The sequence below is a fragment of the Ambystoma mexicanum genome, chromosome 6q (genome assembly GCF_040938575.1).
Source record: "Ambystoma mexicanum isolate Mex_15411 chromosome 6q, UKY_AmexF1_1, whole genome shotgun sequence".
Taxonomy (NCBI): domain Eukaryota; kingdom Metazoa; phylum Chordata; class Amphibia; order Caudata; family Ambystomatidae; genus Ambystoma; species Ambystoma mexicanum.
The window spans coordinates 644,074,853-644,101,705 of NC_090937.1; the positions used below are offsets into that span (position 1 = coordinate 644,074,853).

Below are 26,853 nucleotides of genomic sequence, written 5' to 3' on the forward strand. Positions count from 1 at the left end.
CAAATTCGGTACAAGCCTTACCCATCATCGTGTGGAAAGAACCAATGTCATCCGGAGGTGACGGTTGGGCTGGACTTCTTGGAGCTTCCATCTCCGCCTCCAACTCCCAGGTCGGGTCCCTAGAGGGGGATAACGATATATCCGACATAGACTCTCTTTCTGACTCGGATTCCGGCAGTTCTCCTTCTTCCGGGCGCGCACATGGAAAGCCTTCCTGGACTGGCGCCGCCGTTGATGCCACAGGAGTCGATCGATGGGAAGGGCCTGGCTCGTCGTCGACTGGTCTCGCTGGAGCAGCAACCTGAGGTAACTTAAAATCTAATTTCTTCAACAAGTTTTGTAATGTAGACAGAACTTCCAGGGATAAAACAGTTTGAGGATTAAGTAACAGAGTTGTAACCGGGATATTCACCCCGCTCGAAAGAGTCACAGAGCTAACCCCTTGCAACCCAAGTTCCGCAGGCCCAGCCACCTGCTCACGTTCGTCACCCAAAGAGGATATGGACAGGGCTGCCTCCTGCTGCAACAAGGTTTCTGGTAAAACTGGGTCAAACACCTCCGGTCGCCAGCCCTCCTGTGGAGCCTCCGTCGACGAGGCTAATTTCTCGATCGTCACTGTCGTCGCCGTCACCTGACTCGGCGGAACTCCTGAAGAGACGATCTGCGTCACTGGTAGTGAGGGCGTCGATGATCGCACTCCCGTCGACGACGCTGGTGGATCCCGCCTTTTTTTAACTTGATTTGTGTTTTGAAGAATCTTGACTCGAGATGATCTATGATGATCACCTAAGGAGGATCTTGACAGGTCTTTTCTCTCCTTCTTTGATGAGGAGGAAGACAACAAGGTTTTCGTTTTCGATGAAGATTCTCTCGTGGAATGTTTTTCCGATGAGCCTTTCTCCATCGAATGCACTTTCTTCGCTGGAGGTTCAGCCGAAACGGAACGGCGGGGGGCCCTTAGAGATTTAGCTGTTGAGGCGGAGCTATGCATGGAGCCTACCTCTGAAGGGGGGTACGCACCCGCTCCCGCTCCGTCGTTCAACTAAGCCACCAACCGCCTCTTCCGGTCTTTGAGGGTCTTCTGACAGAAGCTTTTACAGATGTCACAATTGTCTGTCGAATGGTGAGGGTGGAGACAATATATACAGTCCATATGGCAATCTCCTTCATACACCTTCTTTTATCCGCATGTAGCACACGGACGAAAAAGAGCTTTTCCAGACATTAGGAAAAACGAAAAAACAACCCAGCAAAAATAGTAGATGACGCGAGGTGATCCCACTACTTTGGAGGACGGTTGAAATCTGAAGGGAGCCGCGGGGGTGGGGCATTTATACTGCTACGTCCTATCGGGGCATGCGTAAGCAGCCCAAAACGACGTAGATAGGACACAGAAGTGTCGAAATTTTTCCTATGGGAAACGTCTTTATAAATGTACCAAGGGTTCCCAGCCTGACGACGGGGAATATTCTAAGCATGTGAATCCATGAAAGATCCAATGCTGGAGAATATTACCTAAATTCTATAACAAATGGAATGCCTGAAATCATTATTTGTTATAATTTGTACTCCTTTCTTTTACAACAGCGTCATCCCCTCCCTTTACCTCCCTTATCTGTTTTCTAGTTTGTCCTGTTTGTCACCCCACTATTTACCTCAATTCATTCAGCTGTTCACATAATTAACTTTTTCTCTCATTGTTATTACATTTCATATCATATTATTAACTTTTGAATCTATATACTAAGATAATAATTGTATGTATCTTATATTCTGATTGAACCAAATGCATTGATTTTTACTATTATATTAATACAAACTTTCAATAAAAATCAGTTAACATAAAAAAAGCTGTGGTCATTCATATGTTCCCAAAATGATCCTTTATAAAAAAGCAACACAATCACCAACCCACAGAGCTGTTTACCCCCCCTCTTCTTTCTCATAGGTGATCTATTTACAGAATCAATTGAACTGTTTACATACTGAGTGAGACAAGTGATTTATTTATGGGCTGCTATTTATTTACAAACCAAATCCTGAAAACTTTATGTACAATCTTGAGACTGGATACAAGTAAGATTACCTGAGATCATGCGGAGTGAAACCAAATACTTATTTGCAGGCCAGGGTCTTATGATGTATTGTGTAGTGCAGGTGGCCCTTGCCTAAGTCACCTCCAGGACAGTTAAGCATTCCTAAGGCCACACCCTCTTGTTAAAGCCCTCCTCGATCTCTTATGGCTCATAAAACATTGTATAGAACCCACTATAAATCCAGGCGAAGGTGTATGTAGGTGTGAAGGTGCTTCTGTATGACCAAAGCAAACACTTTAATTTGATGCAAATATTTCTACCAGTCGCAAGGTTGGTACCAGGCTCCCACCAAACTCTTGAGTGTTACAGGAAAGTACACAACAACATAACCGTCCTCCCCCTCCAAGATCCTTTACTGTCGCAAGTAACATACAAGCTCTATATTTCATACACATTTTGTGCTATTTGCACCATCTACATTAGCCCTCAAGTCACCATTGTACAGGCCTATGGGAGTTTTAAAATTGTGGTCCATCAGTACATTCTTTAGAAAAAGTCCCATTCCTGACATCTGTGGACACCAAGCATGGATTTGCAGGGTGCAGCCGTTGCACAGTTTCTCCTTCAAAGGCAGCTATGGTGTACAAAGACGCCCTCATCTCAAAGCGCATGTAGTCCACTCTTTTGCTGGTATGTTGCATAAAACTGACACAATGAATCAGGTATCCTTGGCGTCACGATGGTTAGTGCATGTCCAAAATGTCTCTTCATGATGCACTGAGCCTGTATATCCTCTTGAAGGGCTAGGAGTGCAGCTTCCCTGCAGACTGCGGTTATCTAATGATTGAAAAGAACACCATGGTTAGCTGACCAGGCAATGGCTGATACACCCCAAAGCATATACGATCATAGCTGAGCAGTTACATTTCAAATCCGTGTCTTCAATCAGTTCGTTTTCACTTTACACCAATATTTAGGGCTATAGGGCACTCATTCTCAGGCTCTGAATGCAGCCTGTGAGCCTGTTTATGCCCAGAGTGCATTTTGGACAATTCTTATGGCAGATCTCTAGCCAATTACTGAATAATGTTTACATTAGTATTGATAGCTAATGTTGCACCGTAATTAAGCTCACATCAAGATCACTATTAAAAGCGTCAATACACCAGAAAAACAAAGCATATGGATCGTTGCCTCCTCTAAAAGCAATTATTTTGATCAATAATGTTGAACTGCTGTGTGCAGTAACGACATGCAGACAATCACTTTATGGCAGTTATGCTGTTGCTAAAACAAGTGATTGGGGTATCTAACAGAACCTTAACCCTTAGCATGCCCCAATACCCAAATAACAAAGTGGTTAACATCCAATAAACTGATGAGCCCTAATGAGGGAGAAATGCGTTTGTGGTTCAAAACAAAGTTGATGACTGGGGCAGGCGGGGTACAACAAAGCATTTGACCTGGCAGTAGAATTACATCCTCATAACTTTTTTGCTGCAGGTTTTCATAAAGAGGAACACCTATACCCCTGGTGTTGATGAATTGGAGAAGGTACAAACAGTTAATTTATGGTATAATGTGCTAAAGTCTAGTTTAGAATTTTGGTTGATATGAGACAGAGACTTCAGAAACATAACTTCATAATATAGATTCAGGAAAACGATTCAGAACAATTCATAGGAAGAACTCAATATGGCTTGTGTAAAAACAATACATAAATTAGGATTAAATTCAGTAGACGTGGAGTAATTGCATGATAGAACTCTGTGAATGGGCCAACATGTGTTTCACTCAATTAACAAGATTTCTCAGAGCCTAAAATAATTTGTATTGTTTAAATTAAATTGGGCTCCTATATGGGGCTTCATGCCAGAGTCCAGTGTGAGAAACCTGAAGGTGTCTCGCTTACTAGTCCCTGTGGATCTGTCATCCAGGTGGCCAGGACACAGCCATCACTATTGGATCCAGTTCCTGGGGGTGGAACAGTGTAGGAGGATCACCTGGATGGGGGGTCTTCGACAAGTGGAAGTGGGACACCGAAGGGTGAGACGCGGTATTCCCTTCCTTTAGACACCTTTCCCTGTCCTGTCCAGTAGGATACTTAGAAACTCTACCACCCCCTTTTCCGACATGAACACTTTCCCACCCCGTGAGCGACAATGGACTAATATCAGAGCCGTTTACCTGGCATGTCCCAACACAAGGGTCAGGCAGAGTCAGGCAATTGTCGACAACTATACACACCTGACTGCCATTTCCCTTCCCCACTGGGATAAATGGCGGAGCACAAGAGCACATTTTGAGCAAGGCTGAATACATGAGGAAGCAGCTGTTCCAGGACAGCAGTTAAAACAGAGGAGAAAGGAGGCGAGACCTGGAGGGACGTCAAGGAGGGAGTTGCCCTTGTCCTTCACAACCCAGACCCGCAAAGCCGCCGACAAAAAAAACATAAGACCAGGAATGGCAGCTGGCAAATGGTTTGACGGATGTCAGCGGTACAGGACACCCTCCTGCACTGATAGCCAGGGTGGAGAGACGTGGTTGCCATTGTGGTACCGTCCTTGACTCCAGCGGCAATAGAAACGCTGACGAGTTCAGTACAGCTGGTGAGTGAGAAGAACTTGATAGTGGGCCGGACTGTGGTAGACTCAAGGTTGCAGTGGCAACATTAAGAAGATTAAGAGACAGAGGTCTTTGTGAACAAACTTGGTACCAGAAATAGAGTGTTCCGATGCCACGTGGGTGCTTATTTGAAGGCCTATGACTAGTACCCCTCTCCTGATCAAGGAAGGTATTGAATGGCAAAATAGTGAAACTACAAAGACCAAGAGGCCACAGAGAAGGCCGGTGTGAGGTGTCAATGTGGTCATGCAAGGGTAAAGCCAAACCTCTTGTACAATCAAAAGCCCTTGACACGTAGTGGAAAGTGTGAACCCGACTAAGGGAATTGTGAGACAGGCGTTTGCGCCCGGCAGAGGGGGAATGCTCTGCGAACTGGTCGTTGTAAATAAACACACCCTTGCCATAGGCTAACAAAGTGACCGAGCGAGATGTGATCGCCCTTCAGAAGTCTTTGTATTAAAGGTGGCAAGTGCTATGGAAGGGTTAAGCCCGGATGAGGGGGACCTAACAAAAGGTGGTTGTTTAAAAAGATATTGAGAATTTTGAATATTACGGATAAGGAACTTGATTGAAAGACGATAGGAAACCAGACTGAGGGATGTCAAGAGAAAAAGTGTAAAGAAGACAACGGAACAACATTGTGATGACTAGTATGAACCGACTGAGGATGTCCACAGTGAATGGTTGGTCTGAGCCGATTGAGGGGGTCTAACCACTAAGAGGAGAATCGGAGCCCAGCTCACGGGGATCCAAGGGTGAAAATGTATCACCCTACGTGAAGGTTATCAGAATGAACCTTTGTTTTGTAATTTTTTACTTATCAGGTCCTCTGAAGCAAGAGACTTTGCATGAGAAAAGATTTGGGCAATACAAGCGTGCTGCCGCTGAGCTATCTTCCCATATTACAATTTAGAACGCATGAGCCATGATTCATCATTTTTGGCGATTTGTGCAAAACTGTGGCCACTAAACACCAATGAAACACCACTTGTATAGGCGGTTTACAAATATCCAATACATTTTAAAAAACTCCTATTTAAAAGATATCAACCAAACCAATATTCACAAAAGTGAGTGATGGGAAGAGAGAAAAAAAAGAAGAAATAGATAAAACATGACAATAGTTAGTGTTTGCTAATTAATACAGGCCAGTGCAAAATACAAAATGAATTATCATATAACAATTTTCTTTTCTGTTTAGGTTTTGTTTTAAAGAATGTATCTGCTACAGTTAACATAGATTCCATCTAAGCTTAACACAGAACCAGAATTCTAGTTGATTATGGTCTCATTAACATTGTACGGTTTGATGTAACAATTCGACCCAATCATTTCTTGATTGAATAAGTCGTATGTGGTGTGAAATTGTTTGTATGTAGTCGACTTAGTTGTGTGTGGCTGGAACATGAATTCTCGTTTAATTCCAATTTCTCCTGGCTTGGTGCTGTAAGATTACTTAATGGGTCTGGATGTAATTCATTTGACTGGGGAAATAAATTTGGTGTCATTGCTAAAAGATAATAGATATCAAATTCATACCTATGGTTTTTGTACAGATACAGTTTCAAGGTTCAGCTTCATTAGCCATTTCATTTATTGTGCTCTCATAACTTGCAGTCTAAAACGACTCAGGTTTGATATTGTTCATTGCTACTGAAAAGCAAAAACGAAGAGTAAGAAAAGCGCAGGTCTACGCTAATAATTCAAGTTGTACTATGTGCTATCCTAAATACCTTTTCATTGATATTTGCTTAATGCAGCCTTATCCTAATTTTTGCATAGGGGCATTCAAATTACCAATTTGCTAGATCAGGTTAGGGGCCATGTGCAAGAGCACATCCGCTGTTGATCCTTCTTTTTATCTAACATAATAAAAAAAAACAATTAAACTAATAAAATTATGCCCGTTATCTCTTGATTACTGACGCATGACAGTTATGAAGTTTTACTCACATTTTAATTTCTATGCTGAAGGTCTTGAGAGGCATGACTATAAGAGGTTAAAATAACTTTAATTCAGCTAGAAACCTATAACAAAGTTAGTGTATTGTGGCAAGAGGAAACAAAGTACACCGCTAACTGGTTTGTTTCACTCAGCCACTTGGAAATGGTTAGTTCCATTTTCTGGTTCCGTGTTTGGATGCCGCCGAAATACGTGCCATTTGACATTTGTATCTATCTGCCATTTTGTAAAGATGGCATGTGATGACATCATCATGCAAGATGTTACGAACATTTTTATTTGTTTATAGGTTTGCTTCTTGTAATGACTATGAATGTTAACCTAAGGTAAATGCTGACTAAGTATAATTATTAATTGTGGTAAAGGCTGTTCTTTTTCAGTGTCAGAGGAATTTTTCAAGGCGATTATTTGAGAAATGTGAAGCCTAAACACTGTTGTTGTATGTTCGATTAAATGATCAGTACCCCGCATGATGATTATATACATCTAGTGCAAATGTATTGATTCAACCCCATGTAGTCCGCACATTATAATAAAAGAAATAACAATAAACATATAAGAAGCATACTCGTTGTTGACCTAAATAGAAAGGAATTTTCCACTATTTAACCACCATGATAGCAATTCATTCCGCTCATGTTGGCTTTTAGTGGGCATCGTTATGTCTTTTGATTGATACACTCTCCTTGTTTCTGAGTCTTATTTCATAGAAAGACATGTAATTCATAATCAAGATTTAGTCCAAATGTTATAAAGTTTGTTTGGAAAATATGTTTAACCTCTTTTTGTCTTACTAGGTGTCACTGTTGCCGCCTTGTGTTGGTTGATGAATTCTTTGAATTCCCACAAAGTGATTGGGCCTCATTATGACCTAGGCGCTAATGGGTTAACGGCGCCGTAAAAGGCTGCGGCGCCGTTAACCTATTAGCGCCTAATTACGAGGTCCCTTTGCAGCACCCGACCTTAACGGCTGGTTTTACCAGCCGTTAAAGTAGAGACCCGCAAAGGGGCCTTGGTGCTAAGTACGGTGCCGCAATTTGCGGCACCGTACTTAGCGCCTTCCCCATTCCCATTGAGCCGTATGGGGCAAAAATGGGAATGGGGAAGGGCCATGGCGGCATGGGGAAGGGCCATGGCGGCATGGGGAATTACCGCCCCGCCAACCTCGGAATGGGGTGGTAATTCCCCATTCCGCCATGGCGGACACCGGCGTTGGACCATGGTGCTAATAGCACCATGGTCCTCCGCCTGGGTCGTAATGAGGCCCATTGTTTTTCCTGTTAGCTGTCTGCTTGTAGTCACTGCTTCTTAAAGGGCTACACCTGGTTATTTTGCATGATGCTACGAATATGTCAAGTTTCATAGCAGGGCAAATCCTATTTTGTCAAACAAGCATGAAAAAAACTAAACACTTTAAAAGTGGGGAGATTATTTTGTGAATCAGTTTGTCCTTGAAAAAGGCACAGGTTGGGAGCTGGAGCTGTGTTGGAGGGGTTTAGGTACAAACGAGACAATCCAGCTCCTTTCCCCAAATGTTCACATTTGGGGGAGGACGGGTTTCCACAGACAATGATCCATCGACTCACTGCAGCGTCAGCTGCCAAAATGCTTTCCATTTAAATGTGCAACCAATAACAATAAGACCAGTCTAAAAGGTATTTGGAAGGCCTTGCCAGGCCCTTCATGACTCTTGCCATCATCTTTCCCCTGAGGCAAGCCAGGGCTTCAAAGGTTTCCAGCTCGAAGGAGTGAGGCAGTGTGCTGAGGGCGAGACAGAGGGTCAGACCGATACTACCCAAGCAAAACATGTTTTAAAAGTTTTATTTTACTGGTTGAGCAGGTTTGGTTCCTGTTTTCAAAGCCAGTGGCTGGAAAGTCCGGCCGAGCTCAAACTATGCCTTTTTTCGACCCAGCTCCAAGTCCCAGTGGCTGTAGACCTCTTATCTCATTTACAAGCAAATAACAGGTAAAGTCTCAGGGACTGGTACAGCAGATGTAATTATTCAGTAATTAAATAATACTTAACACTAGAGTGTTTCCTAAATTATAAGCACATCTAATATTAGCAGATAAAGAAACGGAGACTCAGAGATTAGGCCTGCTTCTCAGAATCGCACAAAATGGTGAAGCCGGGAAGCCAAGATTAAAACGTAGGTCTCCTGTTTCAAAAGTTCAAGGGTTGCATCTCACCACTCAATAGGGCTTATTTATATATTTATTTATAAAAAATGCTTGTATACCTCAGGTTATTTAGAAGAAATGTCTTTATCAACATGGATGACTGTCACTGCTGCCCATCATCATCGCCTATGCTGACAAGATGGGGTACTTTACAGCATAAGGGGCTCAGGCTGTGCCAACAAGCTGATGCTAGTATATGGAAGCAAAGTTTTAAAGCAATGTACTGTGGGATGTGGGCTGTGACCAAAACCCTGTCCTAAACCTCAGAATCGTACCATGGAGGGAATCACTTAACGAGTCATGAGCTGAACTACACCAAAAGTAAGTTAATTATCTGCGAATATACATACAGGCATTACAGATGCATTAAATACAATGCAAAAAAAGAAAGAAATAAATAACACTCCTTCCTAGCAGTGCACCCTAAATGTTTAATTCCGAAGATGGACTGCTCTGCAAAATGGAAGGAAAGTTATTGTCGAGTATCTGATTAGTAAGGTGGTGAAGAACAAAAGTAGAAGTGCATAGAAAAAGAAGAGTGTATGGCACAACTCCTTGAACCACTACTTGTAAAAAGTCTACCCGTCCCTTCAGCAATGACCAGTACTATTTTCAAGAATGCATTTTGACTAACCATTTAATTTGATATAGGACAGCTCGGTAGATTTATTTTATATGTGTTTTTGGTTTAGCGTTAAATACCACCATATTTTAATATGTTTTTATACTGCACCAAATCACCAGTGTAGTTGTATCAGAATGCCTAGGTTTGTCTGTAGAGTGGCATACTGTGCACCCACCAGGGGTATCCAGACCATGGTCTACTGGAAGAAAGAAAATGAGCGAGGGGAAGGTAAGAGAATGGGAAAGCGGGAAATAAATACTAGGAACACAGGGAGGCAAAACGTGGGGGGTGTTTTGTGATAGCATGGGTGCATGTCATACCTATCAGGTGTACCATGCTACTAGCGAGATGGAGGAGGCATATTTGAAGAATGTTAAGTTGGTACACAACGCAATGTGGGATGCATGAGGCGCTCGAGTGCGCTTGGGCAAGCCCAGATGTTTGGTGGCTTATTTGACTAGGCCTGTCTGTGCATTGTACCCCAGGTCAAATCCCAGAATGACAATACCAGGCCTTAGCTAATAGTGCCATAGTCAAGAATAGACCATATCTAAAGGTGAATGTTGATGGTAATAGAAAGTAAGGACATTGAGTGGTCAAACTTGTACCTCTATGACTGTGTTCTCCTCCATCCCCACAGTTTTCCTCTACATTCTCATTTCTCATGTCACGCATTTGTAATCTGCCTAACCTTTCCTACCCACCTCTTTCCTCTTCTCCACCTTCCTTGGTCTCTCCTACAGACTTTGGAAAGCTTGTTCTCTCTGTAATAATCCTCACTCCATTCTTGACCTCTTTTTCAGACTTAACCATCATTATCTTTGTCTCACTGAGTCCAGGATCACGCCCCATAATACTACCATCCATGCTCTGCCTTCATCCTCTACCACTAACTTTTCACATACTCCACATCTTACTGGTAAAAATGGTGGAGTGGGCGTTCTGTATTATTCTTCCTGGACCTTTTGTCTTGCTCTTCGGAATCCTCTGCTGTACTCTACGTTCCAGAATCATAAAACCTCTCCCGCTTGCTTTTCTTATAATTTACCAATCTAATGGATCTCTTCACACTTTCTGTGAGGGCCTAGACTCCCTTCTTTCATTTCTTCATCCTATTGTCCCTGTAAAGACTGGAGGGGGTATACGTACTACTGCGCTCTATATGGTAGTGTAAGGGTACAAAACACCCCAGCCAGGGCTATCAATTTGGTAGCAATGAATGAGCAGCCAGGCTTAGGCTTTCAGGAGGTGATGCAGGCTGGTTCTTAAGTAGGGTGAGTCCCCAATCCCCCACAAAGGAATGTCCACACACTATGTTCGGTGATAACACGGCTCCTTTATATAAAATAAGATCCAGGAATATATACATAAGTTAAATAATAACACTTTGTACTTGGAAATACGTATTCAAAAAATATATACAACGTTTGTGGTACCACACAATACTTAAATTCAGTAATAGATGCACTAACTTCAGACAGTTTTAAATAGGCATGTGAGTTCTAAAGTGAGATACATCAGCATAGAATAAGAAAGAAAGGCAGGTTTTTTGTGAACTGTGGCAGAATGCTTTCTTAGACTAGATATACAATTCTGTGTGAAGATCCCCCTCACCTGGGCAACCTGTAATGGAAAAGTTAGGCAGTAACTTATCTTGTCTTTTACAGCCCAGTCCAATAATGTTCAATAACCTTCCGCTTTCTTTAAAAGGTACCTGGAATGCCATAGGAGAACAGGATCCAAGATTACTTTGGGACCCCTGGATGACTCCTGAGACTAGAAGATGCTCTTCCTCGTCACTGTACCTTTGGTGCCTTGGCAGGCGAAGTGGCAGGGATTCTCGGTTTCACTGGACGATTCCCTCCGAGGATGGACCCCACTTTGGAAAAAGGAGCCACTGGGATGCGGAGTCCAAGAAGAAAAATTGAACCAAAGTCTTTATGAAGTGCACCAGTTTTGCTCTGTGCAGTGCTCTGCTTTGGTCAACGATTTTTCTGATTGTAGAAGTCCTGTGAAGATGAAACTTACTGTGGGCTCCTTAAAGGCTTGGCAGATGATAGTAAGACCCCTGGGACCCTTCAGTAACTTCTGGCGGCGACGGTTGCATAGGTCCTTTTGGTGTCGGGTTTCGGAATACTGCGGTTTTCCGACTTTTGGTTCTTCAGTGCTACAGTCACAGTGCTGACCTCTGGATGGCTTCTGGCGCCCTGGATTCGACCACTGGAGTGGACCTCTGACCCTCACCAAGTCTGGACCCTCAGGATGTCTTCATTAGCTTCTGCTGGCGGGAACCCTAAGGACGGACCTTCCTCTGCAATCAGCAACTCTGGATTCTCTCCGGCGGGAAAGAGTGGTCAGTGATGATGGCAAGGATGTTCCTTGAAATGTTCATAGGCAGTTTGGAACGTTCACAGCTTCAGGTGTCCAGCAGCACTATGTCAGCGTACCCCCTCTTCTGGGCGATAGACAGCAGCAGCTTCCAGCGGTCACGAAATGCAACTCCGGACCCTGGGTGACACCAATGGACTTCTTTGACTCCAGATGTCCAGGCACTTCTCTTCCAGACTCACAAAATCCTCTCCTCCGGGTGGCAGACACACAGGACTGGCTTCCAGGGTACTTTGGATGAAGAGTAGCAGTCTGCACAAAGGTCCCTCGTAGCTCGGGGAGAGGTCTCCTTTGCAGGTCCTCTCTGGATCAGTCCTTGGAAGAACACAGCAGCTTTTGGATTACACGAAGAAATACAGCAGCAGACCGCTCCTGCAGCTGGGCTTCAAGGAACAGCTTCTTCTTGCTTCAGCTTCTGAAGAAATTGGTCAGTGAGAGGCCCCCTGTTATACATATTGGTTCCCATTCTCTTAGGCAAAGCTAGGCTCAGCCAGGCTCAGTCAACTAATCACGAAGAAGGGCATTCCTGGAGGCAGGCAGCCATTCAGGCTCACAGGCCATTCACTCCACCCAGACACCCATAACAAAGAATGTGGATTGGGGTAAGTACCCAGCCTTTCAGCACACTACACTGCATTCATGTCAGTTTCAGTCAGTACTGTCTCAGTCATTGTGTCACACAGAGAACCCAGACACCCATAACACAGAATGTGAGTTCACCTCCAACTCCATTCATACAGGTAACACCCCTAGGGTGTACCAACAAAACACAGCCTCTGGGAAGACTCCAGTTAGTCTGACAGGAGGCAGCCCCAGAGCCGTATGTGGTATTTCCACCCAACAGCCAGTCAGGAGTAAGGGATAAAGTTAGGACTTTGGGAAACAAGGTAAAAGGCAATATGGCCATCTGGCCTTCCTGCAGAAATCCATTGATTCCTACGGCAGGGCCTGGCTGTCCCAAATTGGAGGACACTCAGAGCCACTGCCAAGTCAGCATGTAGCGGCCACCAGCCTATACCTGCTCTGTGGCCAAAAACACACATAAGGGGTAGAAGGGTGTACCCCCACCCGTGGGTGCCATAAGGGTATCCCAAGGGTGTAGTTCACCAAAACGAAAAATGTAGAGCTCCACTGCCAGAAGTCTAGGCTGGACCTCAAAAGCAGAACACATAGAGACAACACACCCAGAGAAGTGGTATGACAAGGACTAGGAGGCCCTGTTCCTCCATAAGGCATTTCTAGCATCACAGACCCCCTTTCCTTCTTGGCTAATCCAAACTTCACTTAAATTCTATCCACTTCTTCCTCCTTTATTTCTCTTCTCGACTTGCATTGTCTTTCTCAACTTTCTTCTCAGTCACATGCCTCCAGATACTTTCTTGACCATATCCCTTCTTCTCCAACTGGGTAGTCTCTGCTTCTCTTGTTTATTCCTCTGATCACCTTTTTCTCTCCTCTTTTCCCTGGCTCCCTTATTCCCCCATCAGGCCTCCACCCCGCTGTGTATTCTTGAGTCAAGCTTTAACCCCCTTCCTTATATTTCTTTTCTACACAGTTCTCTTCCTCCGCCTACTGATTTTTCCCACTTGACTGCTGATAAAGCTGCCTCTACTTTTCATTGAGTCTTCTTTCTACTCTTCTTTCTCTCCTTCCCTTTCAAACGTTGTCTCTACTTGGAAACATCCCCAACCTTGGTTATCCCCATCTATTCTTGCTCTTTGGACTTCCCTTTAACATGCTGAAAGGAGATGAAGAAAACTCACTCTGCTACTGATCTTGACCTGCTCTCCTCTCGCCATTACTCTTACAACTCCTCTCTAACAGCAATGAAACATTACTTTTCTAAACATACTCTCACCATCCTCTTTGTCTGTTCAGCTCCTTAATTGTATTTGTCCCCATCTCCTAATATTTTCCTCCCTGTCTTCCTCTGACGTTACCAATTATTTCACTTACAAAGTCTCTTTGTTATGCTCTTCTTTTCTCTCTTCTCATCTACATATTGATTCTCTCTACCGGCCCCCTCTTCTTACTCCCTTCTATCCAACTCCGACATTGCCTCATGCTTGACACATGACCACCCGGCAGCCACTCCCCTTAACCAGATGTATTCCTCTTTAGTCCTCTAGGTATATCCTGTGCTTATTCCTTATCTCACAGCCCTTTTCAATCTCTCTCTACATCATTCTTCCCTTCATCCTTTAAACATGCAGTCATCTCCATGTTACTGTTCCTGTTGCACTCCTAGTCTTACCTGTTACTTTTAACAGTGTTTATGATCGTATTCCTCTTTACAAACTCACATATATTGGCTTTTCTGGATCTGTCCTTCAATGGTTTGGTTCTTACCCTTCACAGAGAACGTACTCCTGGTCTGGAAGTATTTCAGTGTCACTACCTCCTTAACTCGTTCATTCCCCAAGACACAGTTCTCAGTTCCCTGGTTTTCTCCTCTACCCTATTCCTCTTTCTGCTCTCATCACTTTGTTCTACCTTTTCTGCCACTTTTTTGCTGGAGCTCTCTCAGATCTTTTTTCTTCCTCTTATAACACTGATACTACCAAGACTACTCTCCTGTACCGTCTCTCTGCTATTCAGTCCTGGATGAACTCCCACCCCCTTCATCTTAACCCAACCCAAACTGAAGTTTAGATTTTCCCTGCTCCCTCTCTCCTGCCCTCTTGCCCCCCCCCCTTGCTCTCATGTTAACTTCCCCTCTCTCCTTTTCTGATTCTGCTCGGAATTTTAGTGTTATCCTTTTACTCTTGCCTTCTTTTTTTCTTAACACAGTTCCACCTTCGGCCAGACATGTCGCTAGCATCTTTGTAATATCCGTAGGGCCCGCCCTCTCATCTCCTTTCATTCAACTAACCTTCATTTTATCTCTCATCTCACACCTTGACTATGGCTATGCTCACTATTTTATTTTCTACATAGGAAAAGTAGTTCCATCTCTTTTATATGGGTTTGAAATTCTACAGCTGCGAAACAAGATTGATCTGGGGATTATTGAGGAAAAAGTGTGGAAAGGGGCACTGACCCGGCCAAATTGTGTTCCAAAATCCGTTATAAGATACAAGCTAGGATTGATCTCCCTTAAGGGATGGTTCCATTAGTGCACGCTCCAATTCTATAGGAAAATCCGTGTGCCTATTGAGAACTCCTTATTTGAGGACTTAACTCACCACAATCGGGGAAATAAGAGTGTTTGCCCTCTGCATAATTTTAGGGTAGGAGCTGAAAAAATTATGACAGCCAGTACGATAACGTCAAAACTTCTAGTCGAGAATTTTAGAGAGGCAAAAAGGAGACTTCTCAACAAAGATTTGTCAGAAAATAGTGATGCCATTCTAAATTATAAACTATATAACCATTTAAAATGTGATTTGCTAGATTAGGGTACAATACCAAAATATCTGATCACCATACCTAATTCTTACTGGTGTGCACAATTCTTGAGATTTAGATTACATGTGTTGCCAATCATAAAATCAATTTCATTAGAAGCGGGGGTATAGTGCCGAGACACACTTGTTCAAATTGTAAAGAATTGAGAGTACTGGAAAATCGGGTTCACATTGTAATTGAATGCCCAGGTTTGCAGCAGCTAAGATGTATGTTTTTTAATACTTTTGTTGATGATATCCACTGGTCCAATACGCATGCTTTTTGGCAACTTATCGTTTCGGTGCATGAATTGTGTTTGTCATTATCACTACTCAGATTTTTAAATGCTATCAATGTAGTGGTTTAAAAACGTATTAAGCAGTATTGTAGAAATTCAGCTATGAACAGCACTAGCACTTTAAGTTGGAATAGTGACTGTAAATGTGCATGACATTTTTTTATTGAAACCGATGTAGTAATATGTTTACTTTGGTATATTTCTTGTGGTTTCTTAGTAATATGCACATTTTGTAATGGGATGTACATTTTGTGCAAAAAGATTCTTTATAAACTAATAAGCAGTTTAAATTGAAATATATATATCCTCTGACCCTTTTTTGTTCTATCTTTATTTTCTGCTGTTTATATCCTCTTTCACTTGCCTCTCGATCCCCTGTCAATTTTTTGCTTCTCAAAATGTCTATTCTACCTTTTGACTCTCATCTCCTCTTTCATTTTCTGAGTCTATTAATGTATCCTCGGTCTCGATCTGGTTATCTCTCTTAACCGATTTCCCCTTACTTTCCTTCACATCCTTCCTGGAACTCACTCACTCTGCTACTTCTCTTCACACATTCCGTCTTAAAGATCTTCTTTCTGATTCTTAAATTCCCTTTCATGCGACCTGAGCCTTCAAACATCATTGTTCCATATTAATTGTACTGTTTGTCATTAGTTGTTCAGCGCTTTATCGAAAACGCTATATCTCTCAACAGATGCAAATACCGTAAAAATGAAAAAGGCCTTGCACCTGGATGTCAAAAAGGTTATAATTAAGAGTTTTCCAAGTCATGGCATGCAAGACTTTATTTTAGTTCACGGGGAGACACGGCTGTGCCTTACTTGAGAGGAGGCTATCAAGTATAATAATATGCAGCCTTGTATAGAGTGAAAATATCACCCGAGCTCCCTACGCAGGATGTGTTTATGAAACTATGTGAAAGATAGAGGTGGATGTGCAACCAAACTCCCCAGGGTAGATGGGGAGAGAATGCCCAGATGTCCATCCTTCTGTATGCATTGGCAGCCTGGCACCCTTCTGTCATGTTACATTACGATGCTTTGGCTGTTTCCATGAAGCTATGACAAGCTTTGTACAGCGCTTTATTCCACAGTAAGGCCACCTCACAGCACTGAGGAACAGGGAGGAAAGCGTTTAGGTCACAAACCATCAAACGTGAACAATAGTGCACCCAATGATCAGTCCCGACTGGTCCATTAGCCAGCCAGCCACAGTGGAGAAAATGAGTATAAAACCGAAGGTAATGTGCTCCAAAATGGAGTCACAGGAAAGAGAAATAGTGCTATCAGCAGCGTGCAGTAATCCCGCTCAATAACAACATTCAGGAGGGGTTGTATGCCAGAAATGTAAATTTGCCATATTCACAATCCACTGAAAAATAGACAATTTCCTTTTTGTGTTTTTCCCATTTTGTATTATGTCACAAAGATTTCACACACCATCATGTCACCGCCGCCGCCACTGTAGCCTTACTGAACCTGGGTTTGCCCTTCTTGTGCAAAATGGTTAAAGACGTGAGCACTGTGGTTTGGCTCAGCAGTGGTAAGACTTTTAAACCTTCCACAGTGCCAGGATTTCATTGTCTGGGCATGCTAAACCATGGCCAAGAAAACATGAAAGACAAAGCCATCCTATTCCCTACTCCAGACCCCAAACGGCCACAAACAGCCAGCTTCTACAGACAGGACAACTGGACGGAACTATAAGTGAAGGGGGGAGGGGGAGGGGTTGCACCCTGATGCCTCTGGGAACAGCCCCCTGCCTGCACTGGGCTTGATGGAAGCTCTTGATGCCGGATAGGAGGTTTATGGGAACGGGTATAGAGGAGTGTGGGGCAGAGCTCCTCTTAAACCGAGGCGAGGTTCTTCTGCGAGTTAATCTGCATAATCCAGCCTTCTCGACATGGGTTGGAGCTACCTTCTGCTGCTAATCCGAGGGCTGCATGCGGGTCCTAGGGCCAAACAGGTGTGTGGTGTCTGGGTACCACGTCCACGCTATGGCCCGTTTCATAAACTGAGTGCATTTAGATTTGGGAACAAAACACGGAGGGTCCCAGCAGACAAACATTGCATGACCATTAACAGTGCATGACATACAACTGTGTAGAATACCAAAACCTAAGAGAGCACAGCATTCGAAAGCAGAGCCGTAGCATGTCCCAAATACGATATTAGAGGTGGTGCCCCCGACTCCCTTCTGGAGACACAGACAGCATTCGGGAGGGGTTGTATGTCAGAAATGCACATTTGCAATGTTCACAACTTCCTGAAAAACGAGCACGTTTTCTTTTTTTGTTTCCCCTTTATGTTATGTTCCAAGGAAGGTGTAACTAAAAAGCATAGAGTCAAGTTAACATGCATTTTGCTTGGGAATAAAACACAACAGAAATACTTCATAACATAACACAGCGTAGAATACAAAACCTAAGAGCATTCATTGCCTTTGAAAGCAGAAGAGAATATGACATTTGAGTTTGAGTGGGTGCTCACAGACCCACACCTGCTGCAGACTCACCGCTTCTAGATTTGGAGACTGCTATCGCTCTGGGGTTGACTCAAATAGTTGCTTTAAAGGGAAGAGGACAAAGAGAGGGGGACTAGGAAGGGCAATGTCAGAAGGAAGGAAATACATGTTCAGTGCATGTCTGAACTTCATGCAATCTCGCTCCAGGCAGAGATGAATTGAGAGTACTTTCTGTGGAAGAGAATCTTAGTGATGGAAAGATCTAGCTGTAGAACCAGTGTGTTTTGGCAGGAACCAAGCCAACAGGTTATGGGAAGACGACCCTGGGTGTCTGGTCGGCTAGTAGAATTAACTGCTTTCGGACAGGTGCAGCGGTGGCTGGCCATGGATTGTTTTATGTGTCAGTCAGAAGACCTTATAGTCTACATGTTGTTTATCAGGAAGCAAATGGAACAGCTTCCAGGCCCTGGTGGTGTGATCAATTCAAGCCAAAGAGGGAACCAGAAATGCAAAAATGGCCATGATGCATTCTAGCACCACTTTTGTTTAATTGGTATATTGCTGACCTGGTTATCATGAATATATTGCCACAGAAACCTGTCACACGTCATCTGAGCTAAATCACCTTTGTAGATGACTCGTTTCCAATCGATAGAGCAGACCCTGATGCTACTCCAGCAATCCGGTGATTTTTATTTTATTGAATTGCTTATAGCACAAACCTACAGTGAGAGCAGTGGCACACTTCACAACAGAAGGGTGCCAGCACTGAGCTTGGCATTTTGCACAGTAGGGCAGTACTCCTGGTGAAGGGAGGGCTCCATTTTTAGTCATGCGGCAGGGATTGCTGAAAGAGCTATGTTTTTAGAATGTGGTGGAACTCGAGGATGGTGGGGGCATTTCAAGCTTCTGCTTGGATTGAGCGCCTCATGGTCGGGCCATTGCAGGAGAAGGACTGCCTGCGAGTTTTCTTTTTACGGGTTAGATTACAAGCCAACCTTATGATCGTTTTGCTACATGAGATGCGGTAGCCTGCAGAGATGTGGAGCTGTGTGTTGGTGTTCGTTTGAGACAGCTCTGTGGGTGGTACATACAGTGTTTATTTAATATGATTCTTGCTGGTTGTGGGGAGCCAGTGAAGCTTGTGCAGTGTTGCAGAAATATGGTAGAATTTGCGGGTACCTGTAATGGGACGGGATGCGGCATGGCAAGCTTCCTTGAGGGGGCCAGATGCGTGGCTGGAAGCCCAGTAAGGGTGTCGCGCGGGGTGCGGGGTGGGGTCGTTTCCGCTGATGGGTGAGATCAAGAGGGAATTGGACCAGTGATGGAGTGAGGAACATAACCACAATGCAATTATTGTTTATGGGAACATGCTACAGTTGTACCTTGTCTTGATGGCTAAGTGCAACAGGCTTGCAAGTGGTGGATTCTTGCCGTATTAGGGGTGTGACCTGATTGTGGCCTTTGCTGGAAAGAACATCAATTAAGAACCTGAAACAAATTAAAATCTCATGTCAGGTAAGTCGCTGGCACAGGCGCCCTTTGAATCAACCCCTGGCTTACTGTCTATAATGCACAGCTGACCCCAGCAATTTCTTTCGTGGAAGAGGTAGGGATAACAAGCAGAACAACTTTTTATTTTTTTACTCGGCTTGAGGGATGGACAAGAAAGTGTCTCCATGGACTTCGAAAGTCATGTCCTATGGAAGCATTAATACTGGAAGGTGGGCTGATATGGACTGAGCTAACCTTCTGGTGCCGGGTTAAAATTGCCTATTGCATCTTAAGAGCTGAGGAATCTTCTTTCCGGGGTGCGCTCCAGGGAACCTACAGTACTATGGCACCTCTAAAGGGAACACTATATTAGATATAGCACTGAGGGTAAGCAAGGAATTGTGGGTATAGGCAGGGCTTTGCCAGGGAAATAGAAGTCCCATTCGCTTTAAGTATATAGCTAAACACGCATTAAGAAGTTGGGGAGCCATTCGAAAGATAGTGAGTACTTAAATTAACTTCGTTCAAGACATCCTTTAAACAAAGAAATCCTTCCTGGGGTTTAGATTAGAGTTGACTGGTATCTTGATGTTGCTGGAAGATGATCGAATGCGGATATGAGGTATACAAGATGTGTGCGAAACAACCACCTGGACAGTAGATCTTTGTTCAAATCTCTACCAATCTTATCTGCTAAAAGTGCACTGGAGTTTAAAATAACCAAACGTGTAGCAGAAAAGTACAATGTTGACTTTAAAAAAAAAATGGGGGAAAAAAATAGGATGAATTGTATTTTTCTATATTTTTAAAACTGTAAAAACTCATGGAATGTTAAACTGATCCATTTGAACATGGAAATGCATCTTTTAGTGAAAGGGTATAGGCGTAAAGACCTGCTTTATTCAATCGAATTAAGCAGAAGGGAAATAATGCAGGAAGTGACAAGCTGAGCAGACAAGGCAAAGGATGCACACTCAGGCCCTAGAGCGGACTTTCCTAAGAACCCCGGGGATAAGAAAGGCCTAGCGACAACTATGGCCACAGAATGGGAACCAACAACAAAACGTGACCCGCGGGCTCTTAAGATGCACTGCAAGCGTGCCAATTTGCACTGGACGTCGAAGCATAGGAGGCAAATACACAAGACTCTTCACGGAGGAGGCACGGGTGCATTACTCTGCAATGAAACTTGCCTCACAGATGATTGCAAAGTAGTGACACACAAATGCCTTCCCCAGCAGTGCTGTAAATGGGCTGCTCCTACCCAGCCTTCAGGACCTGCACGTCTTTGTTTTTAAAAATATGAGCACCTGCACTTCTCGAAGCTGTTAAAAAGAGTACTGGTACTCCACTATGGGCTGGGGTGAAAATGAAAGCAGGTCATTAATGTACCACAACAAAGCAGGGGAGCCGACAATTTCCCGGTGGGTGCCCAAATATAGGAAGTGACATCACCAGCAGTTATATGACCGCATTTGCACGTAGTCGCCGATTTGGTGCAAGGGGGGAGGGGGTGCAGAACAGTGGAAACATTGGCTAGCATGTACTGCATATACTAAAGTCAAGTAAGAAGGAGGTTTAAGCCTTCCAGTTGCATTCCAGTAGGCCAACACTGCCCCTAATCCACCCCTCTATAATCATCCAGGTTGTAGTAGCCCTCAAAAGGCAGAGCAACACAACTAGGATGGGAGAAGGAAATGCCGTCCCATCCTGTGAGTGTGTCAAACCTCAGAGCAAAGACTGTGCGTGTGCCACCGACCTTGGAGCACAATCTCACTAATTTGGTGAAAATCTCGCAAGTGGGTGCATGGGAATCATGTGTGTGTGTGGGCTGCAGACCCCGGATCACATGCTCACTTCTTCAGTGTGAACCTCTGGCCAAGGCTCTTTGAGCAAGCGTTCAGGATGGGTCTCACACCTTTAAACAGTGTGATATATTGAGTGGGCACCTCACTCCTTGGAGCATAGTATACCCGTTGCTTGTAATCTCACAACTGAATGTACAGTTTCACTCTTGATCATCTTAGTGACCCCATGTTTATTAATGGAGTCAGTCTCCCATCTGGGAAGATAATTATATTTCTGTTAAAACACTCTGAATTCTCACTCCAGTTTTCTCGATCTGTAGATCCATACCATATTCATTCATTGTGTGTGCAGGGGTGATAAATTGTGTCTGAAAGAGCTCATTCTTTCATTCAGGAGAGATAAAGGAGTAACAACCCCCTCTATGTGGGACCAGGCTCATTTTGCCCCATGGCCCCTCACTGCAGAATGAGTGAGCAGGTTTTAAGACCCTGCTGATTCTGCTATCCTGCAGGCTCGAGCCATCTATCCCATGTCCCAATGCCTGCTTCCAACACCCTGAGCGACAGCTTATGGACAGCAGGCAGCTCGGGACATGCTTGTTGTCAATTGAATGTAGCCAGATCTACTAGCGACTGGGATAGTGCCATGAACATACATTGGTGGTGAAGAAGCACTCAACATACAGAACACAATTTAAATGACAATTCGGTCTGTTTAAATGTAAAGCAGAGTGGCTGAGAAGTACATGCACTGTGCCATTACAAATAAATCAGCTGTGGTGGGTGGAAGTTCTGCTTCAGTGGCATCAAGAGTATGCGATTCCCTGCGGGGTAGTGTTGGTGATTTCCTATTGAAGTATAGCAGTCCTATTGAGAAGTGCCATTAAAAGTGAAATTGTCCAGTCGGCTGGATCAGTGCTGCCCCATAAAAGGTGTAGAAGCCTCTGTGAGAAGTGGCAGTACTGTCCCAAATGGTGAGAAGTGTAGTATTTTCCCATTAACTATGCTTAAGCACTTTGGGTTATTGAATAGTGCTGCTACATTCTGAGTAATTAAATCCCATTAAATATATTCGCTCTTGTATAACCACAACAGTGTTGAGTTATTCTGATGATGATGAAGATGATGTTAGACTTGCTCAATAGTTCTGGTTCTGTATCATTAAATGTACTTCAGCTCTTCAGAGTCTCGGGAGGATAGCTCAGGGGCAAAGTGCTTGCCTTGGAAGCAAGACGACATGGAGCAACACAGATTCGATCCCTCGGTCTGTGCAACACAGGTTCGATCCCTCGGTGCACGCTTAGAAACCTCTGGGTATTATTACATGCATTATAAATAACCAATTACAATAAAAATAAATACATCTGCTGAGAAGTGCTGGGGCCTTGACAATAAGAGTGTAGCAGCTCAACTGAGAAGTGCTGATGTTGTCCCATCAAAAGTATAGCAGCCCCACTAAGATGAACTAGCATTGCCTCAACAAAAGCATAGTATTGCAATTATAGAAGCCCTGTTTAGCGAGCTAACTGAGGAGTACCAGCATTGCCCCATTTCAAATATGGCAGCTCTAGTAGAACATAGATTACACAGCCCTGCTGAGAAGTGCTGTTGCTGTCTCTTTAAAAATACAGAAGCCCATTAGCTCTGCACCATTAGGCACTGCAAGTACTGTCCCATTGAATGCTATTACACTGAACAAGGTCAACAATATGGCACGGTCCATACTGGGTTCTATGTGATAATTCTGCATTTTGAAGAACAAATACAAAAAAGACCAATTTATTTCGGCCGATTTGTGTGGTCTTCAAAAGGCCGAATTATCACATTCTACTGCCCCCCTAACCCCACTAAACCCCCCCAGGAAGGTGATCCCACATCACCCAACACTTCCACCCTCTCCCCTGCTGTTACCTTCCTTAGAATTCAGGGGAGTTACCACCCTCAACGCTTCCGTTCCCCGACCATAGCATAGCATTCACCCTCACCACGTACACACTCAACTCAGAGACATGCAAACAGTCTCATTTGCCCTCTCCCTGCCACCTCCCTCCGCAGATGCAATGCAAGAGGGGTGCACAGATGTAGAGGTACACCCAACCCAAAAAGATTTTTAGAAATTGAGGGACAGACTTGCTTTGTATCTGTGCCTCCATTTCTAAACATCGTTTTGGGTTGGGTGTACTTCTACTTCTGTGCACCGCTCTTGCAAAGAGGGGTGCACAGATGTACAAATACATCCAACCCAAAAAGAGATTTTTAGAAATTGAGGGACAAACTTCCTTTGCATCTGTGCCTCCATTTCTAAAAATCATTTTGGGTTGGGTGTACCTCTACATCCGTGCACCCGGGTGCAAAGATGTAGAAGTACCCCCAAACCAAAATGATGTTTAGAAATTGAGGGACAGATGCAAAACAAGAGCCTCTTGCTTTGCATCCGTCCCTCAATGTTTAAACATCATTTTTTGACCAGGCCATCAGAGAGAGAGACAGTATGGATGGAACAAAGGGCCATCCATACTGCGTCTCTTCTCTCCGGCCCGGGGGGGGGGGGGGGGGCTCAGCCCCGACTTCATTCTGCCGGCGGGTGCCCGGGTCCCAGAGCACACGCGTACTCGGCGACTCTGCAACAAAGGACTAAGCTGTAATGTCTCTTTCGGGGCCCACCCTGCAGAAGAAAAGGAGAGCCACACATGCAGCCTCAGAGCTGCTAGCACACCAGGTGCAGAGCACCACACTAATTGGGTTTTATCTGTAACCCATAGGGTCCCCTGTGGGTTTTCATATGGCGCACAGATTGACTTGGGAAGTCCTGGAAGTTACTTTTTAACAAGTTCCTATATTATTAGCAGTGCTTTTCTAATAAGCAAATGTTTAAGTAATTGCAATTGTGATGGAAAGTTTGCACTGAAAATCCGCACACAGCTCCAGTTACCTTCCAATTCCTTATTATTAGACTAAGAAAGCAAGCAACGATAAAACTCCACCTTTAATGCTTGGTTTACATCAATGTCTGCCTGCTAATTTGACATGCAAAAAAGAAAGTTTCCTTTATATGGATATTACAATTTTCTTACAATGTATAGAAACAAAATGGAAGTTTGAGTGAAATAATCCATGATTAACTGCATCAACAAAGTGTGTGATATTTGGCAACATTTTTCATCTCAATGTGTATTTCCTGAAAAAAATGGGAGTTCTTCACTCCTCAGTAACTTGGGTTCTCAAAGCCTGTCATCTTTTCTACATCACAATACGGGTGTTAAATCAGGTCAAAATCAGTCTGTGGTTGTGAGCGTCCCAGAGAGATGGTTGCATTAGGCTGACAGAATCAAATTTAATGACTTAACGGTAGCCCATTATTACTGAAGTTTTGTTTGGAATCCCTGAGCTGTTTCAGCACAGCATGCTCCCAAGGCCAGGCTCAGAATAAAAATGCAGGCTTCCATGAGAGTTAAAGAGGTTGTGAGAACATGAGTGAAGTGGAAGTGTGCGAGAAAGACACATAGAAATGGACAAAGAGAATGAGAAACGAAGACCGGGACAAACACAGAAAGTGAGACAAATCGAGTAGTGAGTGACACGGTGTGGGGTTAATTGAAATGGGCCAATGAGCCTCGACCAGGCTCTGGTGTGGGAGCGATTTTAAGAACCTTCCAGGCTGAGCCCAGGCTCACCTAAAGCTTAGATTGGCGAGTAACTGCACTTGTTCTTTTTTCAATTTAAAGCACTGCTCCCATGCAACTTCACATTCATGGAAGCCCATTGAAAAGGAAGACAATGGGGTGACTTAGCTGTGGCACACAAAGAGCATCAGTCAACAGAAATAGACTATGGAGACAACTCCATGACTGGGGCATTCCACGTGGCCTACTGCAACTTTTGGTAGACCTTTATACTGGCATAACTTTCTCCCTAGGCTGGGTGTTTTAAAAATGTCAACATTGCTTTTTGCTGACTATGTCCTTGTTTTTGATAAGATAGCATAATCCTTTTTACAGTACTTAATCACAAAACCAACGTCTGAATCAATGGTGTGTTAGTACGGTTTGTGTGGTAAATATTACATCATATTTAGACCATATTGTGAAAACCAAAGAAAAGGGTGACAGTGTTTACACATAGAGATACAGTAATGCACACAAAGCACATAGTAATTATACACATATTTCCTGGTACTGATTTAAAGCAGGAATATGCTTCTGAACTGTATCTGAAGAAGGGTTAAAGCTAGGTTTTGTGATTAAGTACTGTAAAAAGGATTATGCTATCTGCGTTCTGTACATTTGATGAAACATGAGTACGATAGATGTGTGCCCAGTCATAGGGCATGACCTGCTAAATAAAGCAGCTTTTTGAGCATAAAATTGTTGTCTCATGTTATGTGCATGGACTAAAATCCATAGTAAAATATTCCACTATGGGATACTTGGCTTACTCTTGAAGCTTGAATACGTAATGAAACTGATGCAGAGCAGTAGACACTCAAATTGGTTAGTAGTGTCAACCAATTGATATGTGGTCCGAGCCCCACCTTTGTTTTCCACTAAATTTACCCATGGCTACTCTGTATGTTTTGATCTGTCACAAACTAGGGCTAGTTTCATGGAGGTGGCTAGTTCAATTGAGGTTATATGGCAAACTCCGGGCGCCCCCAAAGAGTTCCTTGTTTGAGGACCTAAAGACACATTTAGAAACAAAAGAATTGGGCCCCTTACAAAAATGTGCTCGAAAGTGCGAGTTTATACTATGAAAGGCAGGCAGAGGCATCGCTAGGGGTGGGGGGCTGAAGGGGTTATAGCCCCAGGTCCTTTGCTTGTAGCCCCGGATATAAGCTCTGGTGCTATAATCAAAATGCTAGCTAGCCCCCAGGCTCACTAATTCCGACTTTAGCTTAGCCCCTGATCTTTTCCAGACCTAGCAACACACATGAAGGCGGGGATGAATGGGAATAGCCTGATGAGCAACTCTGTTAAAGTGTTCCAAAAAATGTAACTGGGCCAATGGAGCAGTGACCAGGACCTATTCCTTAAATATAAGTTGCTTTCCCTTTTAGCAAATCATTACAGGCCCGATCTGAAGCTGCCAGAATATATTGTGAAATGTCCAGACTACAAATACCGGTCTGTATTCATGCGATTCAGGTTCAATCTACTGGCTACTCTTGAGAGGTGGGGTAGTATTAGAGGCCACCGGAAACTGGATGGTCATGTAGATTGTGAAATAAAAGAGCCTTCGTAGACATTAATACACTGGGTGTCCCACTGTCCTGCGAGTAAAGCTTTGAGGGTGCGCTGCCTGGGGAGCATCGTGGCACAGGAGGACAGCCTGGATACAGATTGGTTTGGAATTAATTATTGGAGGGGAGAAATGCCTCCTTAATACGTGCATTGATAAGATTTTTAAAGTCTATTCACTCTACCTTGGGTGAACTTGTTTATTTGTAAAATGTGTGTAATGTGCATTTTAATATGTATATTTAATTTTGATGAAATGGTGTGTTTATTTTTTGTTAAAGTTTTGTTAACTAGTGACATAATAAAAACTTTTTTTTTTTTTAAATGAGAATCTCAGAATACAAAAAG

General features: G+C 43.6%; 1 protein-coding gene across 1 annotated transcript in view; it reads right to left on the bottom strand.

The window, feature by feature from the left end:
* Positions 1-2,002: 2,002 nt before the first annotated feature.
* AFG2A (AFG2 AAA ATPase homolog A) overlaps positions 2,003-26,853 on the bottom strand; it is a 2,695,729-nt gene continuing 2,670,878 nt past the window's right edge. Inside the window, exon 16 of the mRNA XM_069631126.1 lies at positions 2,003-2,873. Coding sequence (XP_069487227.1) covers positions 2,697-2,873 — 177 coding nt within the window. The 3' untranslated portion in view covers positions 2,003-2,696. The remainder of the gene's footprint in view (positions 2,874-26,853) is intronic.